The sequence below is a fragment of the Chiloscyllium plagiosum genome, unplaced genomic scaffold (genome assembly GCF_037043375.1).
Source record: "Chiloscyllium plagiosum isolate Xiang-an unplaced genomic scaffold, Cpla_swu_hap1 HiC_scaffold_5, whole genome shotgun sequence".
Lineage (NCBI taxonomy): Eukaryota > Metazoa > Chordata > Chondrichthyes > Orectolobiformes > Hemiscylliidae > Chiloscyllium > Chiloscyllium plagiosum.
Genome location: NW_028270143.1, coordinates 38238349 through 38252226, shown reverse-complemented (window position 1 = coordinate 38252226; position 13878 = coordinate 38238349). Strand labels below are relative to the sequence as shown.

Genomic DNA, 13878 nt, shown 5'->3' with positions numbered 1-13878 from the left:
CTGTCCATATAAACTTTGGTGGGGTAAAGACTGCCCCACACTGGTGTTGGAGTTGCAATGCTTCAGTATTGTGTCCTCCAGCTGTTCAGTCTGTACTCCTGTGACAATTCTGTCACAACTAACTCCCCTTCACAAATGGAAATACTATTTCCTGGTAACTACAAATCATATGAAATCAACATAACGAATACTGGATAGATTGAATGACCTTGAAATGGCAATTGAATAATGCACGCTCACTACTGTCCCAATTACTTTCTGCCATTTAACCCCGGTTTACCCAAAGAATACATTTAATGTTCATTCCTTGGGGTTCGTTTTTGTCTTCACTATCTTAGCAGTTATCTGGTGGAATGGACAGCCCAGCTTTTAAAGATGCCCAGTTATTAAATTCAATGAGGTGAGAAATTGGCAGATTTTATAATGAGATGGAATAAGAGTAGGCAAATTCAACCCTTCCAGCCTGTTCTGAATTCAATTACATAATAACTGACCTATACAGTAGGCCCATTCACCTCGATTGGTTCTAGATCACTAAAATACAAAGAAAAAATCTTAATGTTAAAACTTCCAGTTCACATAACCTTAGCAGCTTTTTAGATGGTTGGGGGTAATTGGGAAACAGTTCCAGATGTTCACTACTCTCTCTGTCAAAAATATTTTTTTTTATTCCTTTGTGGGATGTGAGCACTATTTCCTGGGCTACCAAGTGTTTTCCAAAATCACTTCATTTATTATTACGTCCAGTGATGAGGAAAATACACGATGGCATAATGAGGGTGGTGAAGAAAGCATCTGATGCTCACCTTCTTTAGTCAGACCATTGAGTATAGGAGTTGGGATGTATGTTGCTGCTGTACAGGACATTGGTGAGGCCACTTCTAGAATACTGCGTTCACTTCTGGTCGCCTTTCTTTATGAAGGATATTCTTAATCTCAGGAGGGTGCAGAAAACATTTTCGAGGATGCTGCTGGGACTGAAGGGCTTGAGTTACAGGGAGAGGCGAAATAGGTAGGGGCTTTTTTCCCACCAGCATCGGAGGCTGAGGTGTGACCTCATAAAGGGTAATTACATCATGAAGAGTATGTCATAATTGTAAAAGTCTTTTTCCTAGGCTTGGAAAGTCCAAAACTAGAGGGCACAGGTTCAAGACAAGAAGGGAAAGATTTAAAAAAGGACCTGAGGGGTAACATTTTCACAGAGGATAGTGCATGTATGGAACAAGCTGCCACAGGAAGTGGTGGAGAAAGAGAGGACTGCAGATGCTAGAGAACAGAATCGAGAATGGGGTGCTGGAAAAGCACAGCAGGTCAGGCAGCATCTGAGGAGCAGGAGAATCAACGTTTGGGCATAAGCCGATACAAATATGACACTTAAAAGATATCTGAATGGGTACATAAATAGGAAGGGTTGACAGAGACATAGGCAAAATGCTGACAAATGGAACTAGGTCAGATTGGGATGTTGCTCAGCACAGACAGGTTGGCCCAAAAGGTCTGCAATTGTGCAGTATGACTCTGACTCTAATCAGAATTGCAGATGATCACAAATTAACAAACAGTAAAATTCACAGCTGACCTTAGAGAAACCTGTATGGGAGAACTCATAACAAGGGAGCAGCTAAGTGGCTTTTTTTAAAGTGTAACTTTTTTTGGTAAATCTACAATAGTGAGTAGAGTGAAATCCTTTTTGATTATGTTTTATGGAGATGTGACTCATAATTAAACTTTAAAAATATGAAATATGGGTACAAAGCTAGCCCAGAGCAGTGTTTTTTTTTAGAACAGTAAGACTGTGCTATTTTCTGTAGATTGTTAAGTTGCAAAATGGCCTTCACTTAGAGTGATGTGTTCTTCCTGTCGGATGTGAGAGATTAGGGAGAGTTTCTATGTTACAGATGGTTATGTTTGCTGGAAGTATGTTTGGTTGCGAATCATGTAGATCGGTTGGAACAGCAGCTAGAGGCAATGAGGAATTTACAGGAGCAAGGGGGTGCTTTGGATAGCAGTTGCAGGAAGAAAGAAAAACCGCAGAAGCAGTCAGATGGATGGATCACCTCCATGAAAGGTAGGAGAGGGAGTCTCCTGTGGCCATCCCCAACTCAAACTGTTTTGGAAAACATAGGTTGTGATGGACTCTTAGGGGAATGTAGCACTGACAACCGAGATTGACTCTAACAAAATGACAGGTACATCAGGTTCCAAGCAATCGATTGTGATAGGGGACTCTCCAGTTAGAGGCACAAACATTTTGACAGCTGACCATAAGACATCAGAATGGTTTGTTGCCTTCCTGGAGCCAGGATCAAGAATATAGGGCCATAGAGATGTACAGCACGGAAACAGACACTTCGATCCAACTCGTCCATGCCGACCAGATATCCTAAATTAGTCTAGTCCCATTTGCCAGCACTTGGCCCATATCCCTCTAAACCTCCCTTTTCATATACCCATCCAAATGTCTTTTAAATGTTGTAATTGTACCAGCCTCCACCCCTTCCTCTGGCAGCTCATTCCATACATGCACCACTGTGTGTGAAAACCTTGCCCCTTAGAATCCTTTTAAATCTTTCCCATCTCACCTTAAACCTCTAATTCTGGATTCACCCACCCTGGTGAAAAGATTTCAGCTATTCGTCCTATCTGTGCCCCTCATGATTTTATAAACCTTTCTAAGGTCACCCCTCAGCCTCTGACACTCCAGGGAAAACATCAGCAACCTATTCAGCCTCTCCCAGTAGCTCAAACCCTCCAATTCTGGCAACATCCCTGTTAATCTGCTCTAGACCATTTCAGGTTTCACAACATCCTTCCTATAGCAGGAAGTCCAGGATTCAACATAGTAGGTCAACAAACATAAGGGTTAGAGGTCACTAGGACTAAGGATCAGAGTGAAAAATGGGAGTATTGCTTGGAATGCATTGGGATAAACAAGTCTAAAAGTGACAAAAATTAATAGATGAAACTTTTAGTAGTAGAATGACAGATGTGGAAGCAAGTGGTCTCAATGATGTCTTATATATGTAATGGAAAGTCTAACTCTGTCAAATTTGACACCATGCTTTCAAATAGTTAGATTAAATCACAGTCAGTTACCAGACATAAGGATGGAGTCAATGTTCAGGGAGTGCAGTTTGTGGCAGAGATCAAATGGGTTTGGTCTTTCCACCATTGAGAAATGGATGTTCCACAATGTACAAACAGTGGAGGGATCTAGAGAGGCAATGGTAAGGCATAACAGCCTGTTGTCAGTACAAATGTGGATGCTGATATTGTCTTTCCAGATGGTGTTGCTAAGGAACAAGATGTAGGTGAGAAAAGGGAGAGGGCCTGGGGTAGCACAAGGACAATTAAGACGACTATATGACTACAGTTATGGTATACACTGCCAATGGAGTAAACACCATGTCAGAGCATAAATTCATAATATTTGCCCATTTGTAATCATAGAATGCAATACAGTGTTCAGCTTATTGTGGTTGTTAGCTATTGGTTATACAATATAGTATGTGTGTGCATCAGTTGTAAGCTCCTAGCAAGCCACAGTTAACAAAGATTTGGGTCATCGTGGTACAGACTTAAAGATAGCCACATTTTCAAACATATCTCCTGACAAGAAACTTAGAATCAGTGAATTTGTCTGTATGTACAATTTCCCCCCTTTGAATCACAGCCATCCCTGGTTACTCATCAAATAACACCAGTATATAGAGATTATTCCTTAATCAGACAGTGCTAAGTCTGAGTATTTGATTTACAAAGTATTTGGATTTTCTTTTTGTAGAGTAACAAGAGGTTTTTTATTATATTGCACGTAAACATTTTGGATGCCTTACCCAATTTCTGATTTTATGAGCAACGCGAGAGATTTCACAACACAGGCAACTTACCAGTACAATGGGACAAATCGAAGATGGTGGTAAGATATGATCTTTCAGTGGTCCGCAATCACATTCAGGTTTCACGTGTGAAGCACACTTGTTGTGGAGCTGTTTTTATCAAAATAAAACATATTTAGGTGATGGTCAAATACTTGGAATCAAGCTAGCATTGAAAATCAATAACAAATAAACTTGGAAACTGATTACCCATTTTAGCATAGTCATTGATAGTTATTTCACAGACTATTTCTGCTCCAGCATCATACTTTTACCAGAACTGTACAAACTCCATTTTCATAAATAAAGATTTCTGATGTGCTTCTGGCAAAGTTAGGACAGTGGAGGTAGGATCAGACCCAAGGAAACTCAGAGCATTAACTACCAAGCTGGGAATATTGTACAAATGTATTGACAACTCATCCACTAATAGTCATTGCCAATCTTTGGCCTGTACTTCCTGATTTTTAAACATGCTCTTTGGTCTTTCCTGAAAATGTGTTGCTGGAAAAGCGCAGCAGGTTAGGCAGCATCCAGGGAACAGGAGAATCGACGTTTCGGGCATAACCCCTTCTTCAGGAATGAGGAAAGTATGGTCTTTCCCTAAGCAGCCGATATGGCTCCAAATGGCCAGAACATGACTGATCAACAAAGTACATGTACAGTACTCCAAATATGGTAAATTTAGGCTGGGCACCAGCTTTTTACAGACATAGCTAATTTTTAAAAGGAAGTTTAATTGTGCATGAGGTATGTCATTAAGGAGATTAAGGCAGAAAGGAAGAATATTGACAATGGGTACACAGTGTAAAAGTAACTTATATTCTTAAGGAACTCACTTTAAGGAATTGAATATTCTATTTTTTCATTACATATCCATTCTTTTGTGCAGAAAGATGTTAGAATTTGGAGCTTCACCAAACAACTGTTAGGCAAAGCTAAATGTTGAGCGACGCATCTGACCTTGTCTGAGGGCAAGTAATGATGAGAAACTGGAGTCATTCCTGCTCGAAAACTCCCCTCAGCTTCTAAAGTAAATACAAACTCAGAAATAAACTAAAAATTTAAGAAAACTAAGATAGAAAGGACCAAGCCAGCAATGCACAGAGTCAGAAACAAGTGAAGAAGAGGAGACTTCTTGAATGCAGGATTGGAAAGACGGCTCAAAGGAAATGGCAGCCATTGAATTGTGGATTGTGTGCAGTGCTAGAAAATAGTAACATGGAAATCTCTGGGCACAAACAAAGTAAAGAGGGGCTGGAAAATAAAAATGCTTGGGCTACTGCGACAGAGAAGAAAAGTGGGTGGAAGGATTCACCAATTGTTTGAGATATTGTCAGAGCAAATAACTCATAGTTTCTGAGTACACCTACGGACAAGACATTAATGACAAACCACTCTCAATTGTCAGACCACATATGTATGGTATCGCTTTCGCTTGGGGTGAAGCGATGGAACAAATAGAGTCACCACTGATTAGTTTTTAATAGATTGCTCATGTAAAGTGATGCCATGCTTCAAGCTGGATTTAATGCAGTCTTTTGCAGTAGGAATTATAGTGACTGGCTCATTCAGTCAAGGGAGAATCATCATTTCAAACCCCTGGCACCTGCAGAACCTCCCCCATTCAAGTCAGAGCGCAGAATGGGCTAAACAGCAATTCTCAATTGCTGGTGATGGGATGTCAATTAGACTCTCATTAATCAGTGAATTTATACCCACAGTCCCTCAGCCCATATTCAATAGTGACTCAGGGATTTAATTGGAGTTGCATGGCTCTTCCACCCAGTTAGGATTACCAGTGGCCTCCTGGAAATGCTTCATTATCAGGCACTCTATTCTCAATCAAGTAATCCAATATCTAAAAGGAGGGGCAAATGAAAGCAATACACCCGCCCTCATCCCATGATGGCCATCCACTCTGGCTATCCACTCTTCCTGACCCCCACCCACACTCATTTGCAGTGCATGATGCAGAAACTGGGAAGCTATAGTCGCTCTCCATCGTGGGGAAAAAAACCTGGTCATCGGGTGTGAGGCACTGTCATTGCTGTTATACGTGGCACAGGTCTGGCCTATTCCCAGAACCTGTGCCGCTGCAGACACCCGGGCCATCTTCCAATTTATATGGAGATCAAAGATGGACCGGGTCGGAAGGGACTCGATGTATAAAGATCTGGGCAACGGGGGAAAAAACACACCCAATGCCACCCTCACCCTGATGGCCATCTTTGTGTGTGGCTACATCAAGCTGTGCGTGGATGCCCGGTACGCAAACACCAAGTGTCACTACGTACTGAGGTTCTACCTGTCCCCGGTGTTGCGAAGGATGGGCCTGGCCTCGCTGCCGCGGAACGCTCCGAGTAGTTGGACCGTTCCGTATCACCTGTCCTTCGTGGAGAAGTTCATGAAGAAAAACACCTTTGACCACAAGTCCATCAGGAAGTGGTCAGCACGTAGTGTCCTTGAGACCCTTTGGGTAAAGGAGAGGGCGGATCCTATCGAGCGGTTCCCTGAGCAGACTGTCAAAGTTCTGCCAGAACTTTCCAACAAGCACCAAGACATGGCTTGGCTGCTGGTGAGAAGGGCTCTGCCTGTGAGATCCTTTATGCATGCCCAGACTCTCTCCCTCACCGCACGCTGCCCTCAAGGGGAGGGGGGCGAGACTGTCACACACCTCCTTCTGCAATGTGCATACACAGAAGAAGTCTGGAGAGGAATGCAGTGGTGTTTGTCGAGGTTCGTCCCGAGCAGCGCGTGACGCGGGACTCCATGCTCTACAATTTGTTCCCCGGGACGCACACCGAGACGAACATCAACTGTGCCTGGAGGATCATCGACTCGGTGAAGGACGCTCTCTGGGCGGTCCAGCTGAAGGAGTTGACCGCGACGGAGTGTTGCAGACTGGCACATTTCAAGGTCCAGGACTACGTGTTGAGGGATGCGCTGAAGCTCGGGGCAGCTGCCGCCAAGGTGCGGTGGGGAAAGACCACCGTGTAACGTCTGCCTGCCTAAGCACAGGGGTCCGACGCAGTAAGGGGGCTCCACTGGTCCCCCTGCTAAATATGTGGATAGTAATCGTACAGACCTGTATATATGAATGATTACTCTGTCTCTGTATGCAAAGAAATGGAATGTTTACATATGTATGGCATGACCAATTGTACAGATCATCAAAATCTTTTATGAATAAAGTATATTTTTGAAATGAAAAAACAGTGCATCTGGAGTTTAATCACTTAGTTGGCGGATGCTTTGCCCAAACTGCCACACTCCCACTGGCACTGAGCCAGTTTCTAATTGGCCAGCCCATCTGGATCTCTAACGTGGGAAATTCCTGACAGTATGTACTTAAGCTCGTCGGATGCTGCCTGAATTGCTGTGCTCTTCCAGCACCACTGATCCAGTATGTACTTAAGTACCTGGTTTACCCCAAGGGAACGACAGGTGTTTATTGTCATTTCACAAAGTGTTGGGTGAGAATACCTCAGCTACACAAAATCCAGCCCTCGTTTAGATATTAATCTAAAGTAATAGTGATGTACCTCCCCTAACTGTGAACAATGCAAAGGCATAACTTATTTTTCCCTGGATGCTGAGGCAGATAAAGAAGTTGTTATTTAAAACTTGGATTTCCTACTTTAAAAACCTAAATGTTTAGTGTTGTGGGACTTTACAATAGTAAAGTGGTGAGTTACTTCAAATTATTCAATATGAAATAATATGATGGAACCTTGTCATTTTTGGAGTTGGTTTTTCTAAAGAATGACCTTTCATATTTATGTATGCCTTTGAACGTCTCAAGATGCCCCCAAGCAATTCATAAGGCTGAACTCGTTTTGAAGTGCAGCCATTGCTGTTTCATCAGCAAATTTGGCAGCTCACAGACACAGAGCAGAGTTCCACAAACAATGAAATCAATCATCAGTTAATCTGTCTTGGTGGCGTGGAACAATTTGGCCAGGTTACTCGAAGAATTGATACCACAGAATGTTTTGATTTCATATCCATCTGACCAGACAGATGGAGCCTCATTTTAATGCCACATCTGAAAGACAAAATATCTGCCAATACAGCATTAAGCTGAAGTGTCAGACTGAATTACATAGTGACTCTACATCAACAACTGTTAATGCTGCTATCACTTGTATAAGATGTATGATTTGGGATTTCTAGGATTTGATGGTGCTTGGAAGAGAGAAATTTTGTTGCCTTTATTTTTAAGATCCTCAGAATTAGGGAATGCAGAGCTAGGAACTGTGAAACACTTTCAGCTTTATGCAGACACAGTCTCTTCCTGAAATGCTCCCAAGTCATACAGAAGAACTGTTAGACTTAACTTTGTAGAACACTTAGTAATTTCGCAATATAGTACTGTTGTACGTGAGGGCTCCCTCAAGCCCAAAAGGTGTAGCATGAATGAGAATAGAGTCTGTCCTACAGCACAGAGAAAGGCCATTTGGCCCAAACTGGTCCATGCTGACCAAAATGTTCATCAATGCTAACGCCATTTCCCTGCACTTGGCCCATATCTTTCTAAACCTTTCATATCCTTGCATTTGTCTAAGTGTCTTTTAGATGCTGTTAATGTACCTGCCTTGATTACATCCACTGACAACTCATTCCATATGCATACCACCCTCTGTGTAAAAATGTTGCCCCTCAGTTTTCTTTTTATTCTTTTCACTATCACCTTAAACTGATGCCCTCTAGTCCTCGATTCCCCAACACTGGGAAAAACAGAGCGCATTCCATCTATGCTTCGCATGACTTTATGCACTTCGATAAGATCCCTCCTCACTCTAAAGAAAAAAGTCCTAGTTTGTCAAACCTCTCCCTATAACTCAGACCCTTGAGTACTGACAACATCCTAGTAAATTTCTTCTGCACTCTTTCCAGTTTAATAATAACATCCTTTCTATAGCAAGGTGGCCAAAACTGAACACAATACTCCAAGTGTGGCCTCACCAACATTCTGTAAAACTGCAACATAACTTCCCTACAATGCCCTTACTGATGAAGGCCAGGGTGCCAAAAGCCTTCTTCACTACCTTGTCTACCTGTGCCTCCAGTTTCAGAGAACCGTGGACCTGAACTCCAAGGTCTCTCTGTTCCACTACACTTCTTCAGGCCCTACCATTCTCCATGAAACTCCAGGCTTGATTTGACTTTCCAAAATGCAAGATCTCACACTTACCTATATTAAACTTCAAAGGATGGCCACCTTTTTTGATCTAACTAGAAGAGTCTTGTTGAATAAATAAAATAATTCCAGTGTATTACTTCTCCACTTTATAGATCACTTGAATATGACTACTTTACTGCAGAGACTGCTAGGAGTTCATTAGTCTCAGGTCTGTCCCTTATTGGCACCTACTTTACTCAGACCACGAATTCATGAGATCAGCACAATTGATAGTGCTTAATGCACTCAAATTATTAACGTTTTCGGACACATTCACCACTAGTCATTGCTAACCTACCTTGAGTCTTGGTTTTCTCATACCTTGAATTTAAAAATTGTAAGTGCATTTTGAAATAACTTTGTGATCTTGCCCATTCTATCTCTAACCATCTGCAGCATTACAACACACCCCTCCACACCACCTCCCTCCCCACCCAGAGCTCTCCAATTCCTTACTCCATTTTGTGCTTTTCTGTCTAACACCACGAGTGGATATAGCTAACATCATTTAAGGTACCATACTCTTGCATTCCCTCTCAAACATCCCTCACTTTCATTCTTTCTTTTAAGATCCTACTAAAATCCAACCTCTTGTTAAGCCATCCCTGATAAAAATCAGGGGGACAAGTAGCCAGGTTTTATTTTCATTGCCAAAAGACAGCAGCTCTAATTGTTGACTTAGTGTCATCCTAAATTTTGAGCTCAAAGTCATATGGGGGATATTTTTTGAATCCTTAATCTTCTGATTCAGTCATGATTCTGATTTTAGAATGCAGATCAGCTCCAAAATTGTACATATCGCACTATCATATTTAACTTTACAAAGCTAAGCACAGAGATAAACTGAGCTGCAACTCAGAAAAAAAGTGTTCACACGAACTAAATTATGTCATCTAATCATCTACCCATTAAAGTTATGAAGATCCTTATTTCTAGACAAGCATTTCAATTCTAATACCTCAGATCCTTAGGTATTCTATCAATTCTTTTGAGTAATGTAATTGTGCTAAGGCTGTCAAAGCAAATCTCCAGTGTCAAGTACTGGATGAATAAATCTTTCTTGCGACTACATAATCCATGAAATGAACCTCAGAAGAACAATTAAAGATCTGAAGACATGACACTGAGGAGTAGCTGTTCCACATTAGTATGCAATCTCAGATTAATTACATATTGTCCATGATGCATATGATATTCCAAAGCCATATTTTACTATTAGGTAGAAGGCTTTTCTTTTATTGTTTAGAATGCGTTTCTTTTATATTCCTATTTTAAAAGCCTGAACAATTAACTTGTTTTACAGTTACAACAGCTTGCTGTGTCAATAATGGTTTTCCTTTCAACCTTAAAGTTGGAAATTAAAATTAACAATAAAGATATTATTTTCTATTGTAATATCAATTCTGAAAATGCTGTGACATCAGAAGGAATTATCATGCTCGCACTACACACACACCCAAATGGTGCTGTATGTTCAACCTTCTATGACACCCCAAGTTCTTAACCTGAGCCATATTGGATTTGGTACTCGGTAACGAATCAGGACAAGTGATGGGCTTGTTAGTGGGTGAGCATTTTGGTGATGGTGACCACAATTCTGTGACTTTCACCTTGGTTATGGAGAGAGATAGGTGCGTGCAACAGGGTAGGTTTTACAATTAGGGGAAGGGTAAATATGATGCTGCAAGACAGGATCTGAGGAGCATAAGTTGGGAGCATAGGCTGTCAGGGAAGGATGTCATTGAAATGTGGAACTTTTTCAAGGAACAGATACGACGTGTCCTTGATATGTATGTACCCGTCAGGCAGGAAAGAGATGGTTGTGTGAGGGAACCTTGGTTGACGAGGGAGGTTGAATGTCTAGTAAAGAGGAAGAAGGAGGCTTACATAAGGCTGAGGAAACAAGGTTCAGACAGAGCTTTGGAGGAATACAGGATAGCCAGGAGGGAGCTGAAGAAAGGGATCAGGAGAACTAAGAGAGGGCATGAAAAATCTTTGGCGGGTAGGATCAAGGATAACCCCAAGGCCTTTTATGCGTATGTGAGAAACATGAGAATGACGAGAACGAGGGTAGATCCGATCAAGGACAGTAGTGGGAGACTGTGTATTGAGTCGGAAGAGATAGGAGAGGTCTTGAATGAGTACTTTTCTTCTGTATTTACAAATGAGAGGGACCGTATTGTTGATGAGGACAGTATGAAACGGACTGGTAAGCTAGAGGAGATACTTGTTAGGAAGGAAGATGTGTTGGGCATTTTGAAAAACTTGAGGGCCTGACAGGATATACCCTAGGATTATGTGGGAAGCAAGAGAGGAAATTGCAGAGCCGTTGGCAATTATCTTTTCGTGTTCACTGTCAATGGGGGTGGTACCAGGGGACTGGAGAGTGGCGAATGTTGTGCCCCTGTTCAAAAAAGGGAATAGGGATAACCCCGGGAATTACAGGCCAGTTAGTCTTACTTCAGTGGTAGGCAAAGTAATGGAAATAGTACTGAGAGATAGGATTTATGAGTATCTGGAAAGACACTGCTTGATTAGGGACAGCCAGTACAGATTTGTGAGGGGTAGATTTTGCCTTACAAGTCTTATTGAATTCTTTGAGGAGGTGACCAAGCATGTGGATAAGGGTAGAGCAGTGGATGTAGTGTACATGGATTTTAGTAAAGCATTTGATAAGGTTCCCCATGGTAGGCTTATGCGGAAAGTCAGTAGGCATGGGATAGAGGGAAATTTGGCCAGTTGGATAGAGAACTGGCTAACCGGTCGAAGTCAGAGAGTGATGGTAGATGGTAAATATTCAGCCTGGAGCCCAGCTACAAGTGGAGTTCCACAGGGATCATTCCGGGTCCTCTGCTGTTTGTAATTTTTATTAATGACTTGGAAGAGGGAGTCGAAGGGTGGGTCAGTAAATTTGCAGACGGTACGAAGATTGGTGGAGTTGTGGATAGTGAGGAGGGCTGTTGTCGGCTGCAAAGGGACTTAGATATGATGCAGAGCTGGACTGAGGAGTGGCAGATGGAGTTCAACCCTGTCAAGTGTGAGGTTGTCCATTTTGGAAGGACAAATAAGAATGCGGAATACAGGGTTAACGGTAGGGTTCTTAGTAAGGTGGAGGAGCAGAGGGATCTTGGGGTCTATATTCATAGCTCTTTGAAAGTTGCCACTCAGGTGGATAGAGCTTGTAAGAAGGCCTATGGTATATTAGCGTTCATTAGCAGAGGGATTGAATTCAAGAGTCGTGAGGTGATGTTGCAGCTGTACAGGACTTTGGTTAGGCCACATTTGGAGTACTGTGTGCAGTTCTGGTCGCCTCATTTTAGGAAAGATGTGGAAGCTTTGGAGAGGGTGCAGAGGAGATTTACCAGGATGTTGCCTGGAATGGAGAATAGGTCGTACGAGGATAGGTTGAGAGTGCTAGGCCTTTTCTCTGGAACGGAGAAGGATGAGGGGTGACTTGATAGAGGTTTATAAGATGATCAGGGGAATAGATAGAGTAGACAGTCAGAGACTTTTTCCCCGGGTACAACAGAGTGTTACAAGGGGACATAAATTTAAGGTGAAGGGTGGAAGGTATAGGGGAGATGTCAGGGGTAGGTACTTTACCCAGAGAGTGGTGGGGGCATGGAATGCGCTGCCTGTGGGAGTGGCAGAGTCAGAATCATTGGTGACCTTTAAGCGGCAATTGGATAGGTACATGGATAGATACTTAAGCTAGGACAAATGTTCGGCACAACATCGTGGGCCGAAGGGCCTGTTCTGTGCTGTATTGTTCTATGTTCTATGTTACTGCAGACAGGAATTGGTGGGAGCCCAGCTGTTGCTGTGTGGAGGGCAAGATAGCCAAAAAGAAATCTCATCAGCCAAGCACTTAGGTACATTTTATCATGATTGATTGTAAGCAACATCAGTGAAAGTTTAAAGAATGGCTTGCTCATTCACCAGATTACTTGCAGTTAATGTATGCTTAATAACAATTGAGGTTAATAATCAACCGAGAGTTTTGCCGGCAGATACAACAATGTACTTAATCTTTTGCGTGTTTAATAAGCATAATATATTTTATTGATTATATCTACTTCTTCAAAGTACACATTATAAACAGGACAAACAACACCTTGCAGTTTACTAAATTTAAAATAATCGCTTGTGTGAAACCCAAAAATAGATGCAACTTCTCTGTATTTCCCTCTCAAAAACCAAATCTAACTATATACATATTTGAAACTAATCTCCTGCCAGCTCATGTACATTATGGAAAAGAAAAACAATCACCTTAAGCCCCAACAAAGTCTGCAGGTTACTAGGCAACAGAGCATATGGCCAATAAGATTGAACTCGTACATTTCCTTTGTGAAAATAAAGGTTTGGAAACAAGCCTTCGATTCTCACATCAGCAATCAAGAGGTCAGGAGAAACACTAATTTCTAATGTATCAAAATAATAATTACAGTTAACATTATTTCACATGAAAAAAAAACATATAGTAAGGTATGTGCTAAGAAAAGAAACTCTAATTGGTTCTTAAACCCATGCTGTTTTCCTCAATTAACTAAGCTAAGCAAAGTAGCTGTTATTTTTTAAAAAACCCTGCGTATTAAGTTCGAATTAAAAGCAGACTCTGAAATCAAGTATCTGACCTCTGACTGGTGCATAGAGATATTTATGCAGAGAAGTTCACTTACCACAGGTAACTAAGCAACAGGAAATTAAGAACCAAGTAGGGTTAATATACTAAGGACGCCAAGGCCTCATTGTACTCCAATTCAGTGGCACTGTAATCTCATTCATTTGTCACGCAAATTCCCAACTGCAATG

The 13878-nt window shown here is 41.8% G+C and overlaps 1 protein-coding gene across 3 annotated transcripts in view; it reads right to left on the bottom strand.

The window, feature by feature from the left end:
• dgkb (diacylglycerol kinase, beta) overlaps positions 1–13878 on the bottom strand; it is a 794652-nt gene that overhangs the window by 489635 nt on the left and 291139 nt on the right. For all 3 annotated transcript variants that reach the window (XM_087987111.1, XM_087987112.1, XM_087987113.1), the window contains exon 13: positions 3891–3989. In XM_087987111.1, the coding sequence (XP_087843237.1) occupies positions 3891–3989 (99 nt within the window). The remainder of the gene's footprint in view (positions 1–3890; positions 3990–13878) is intronic.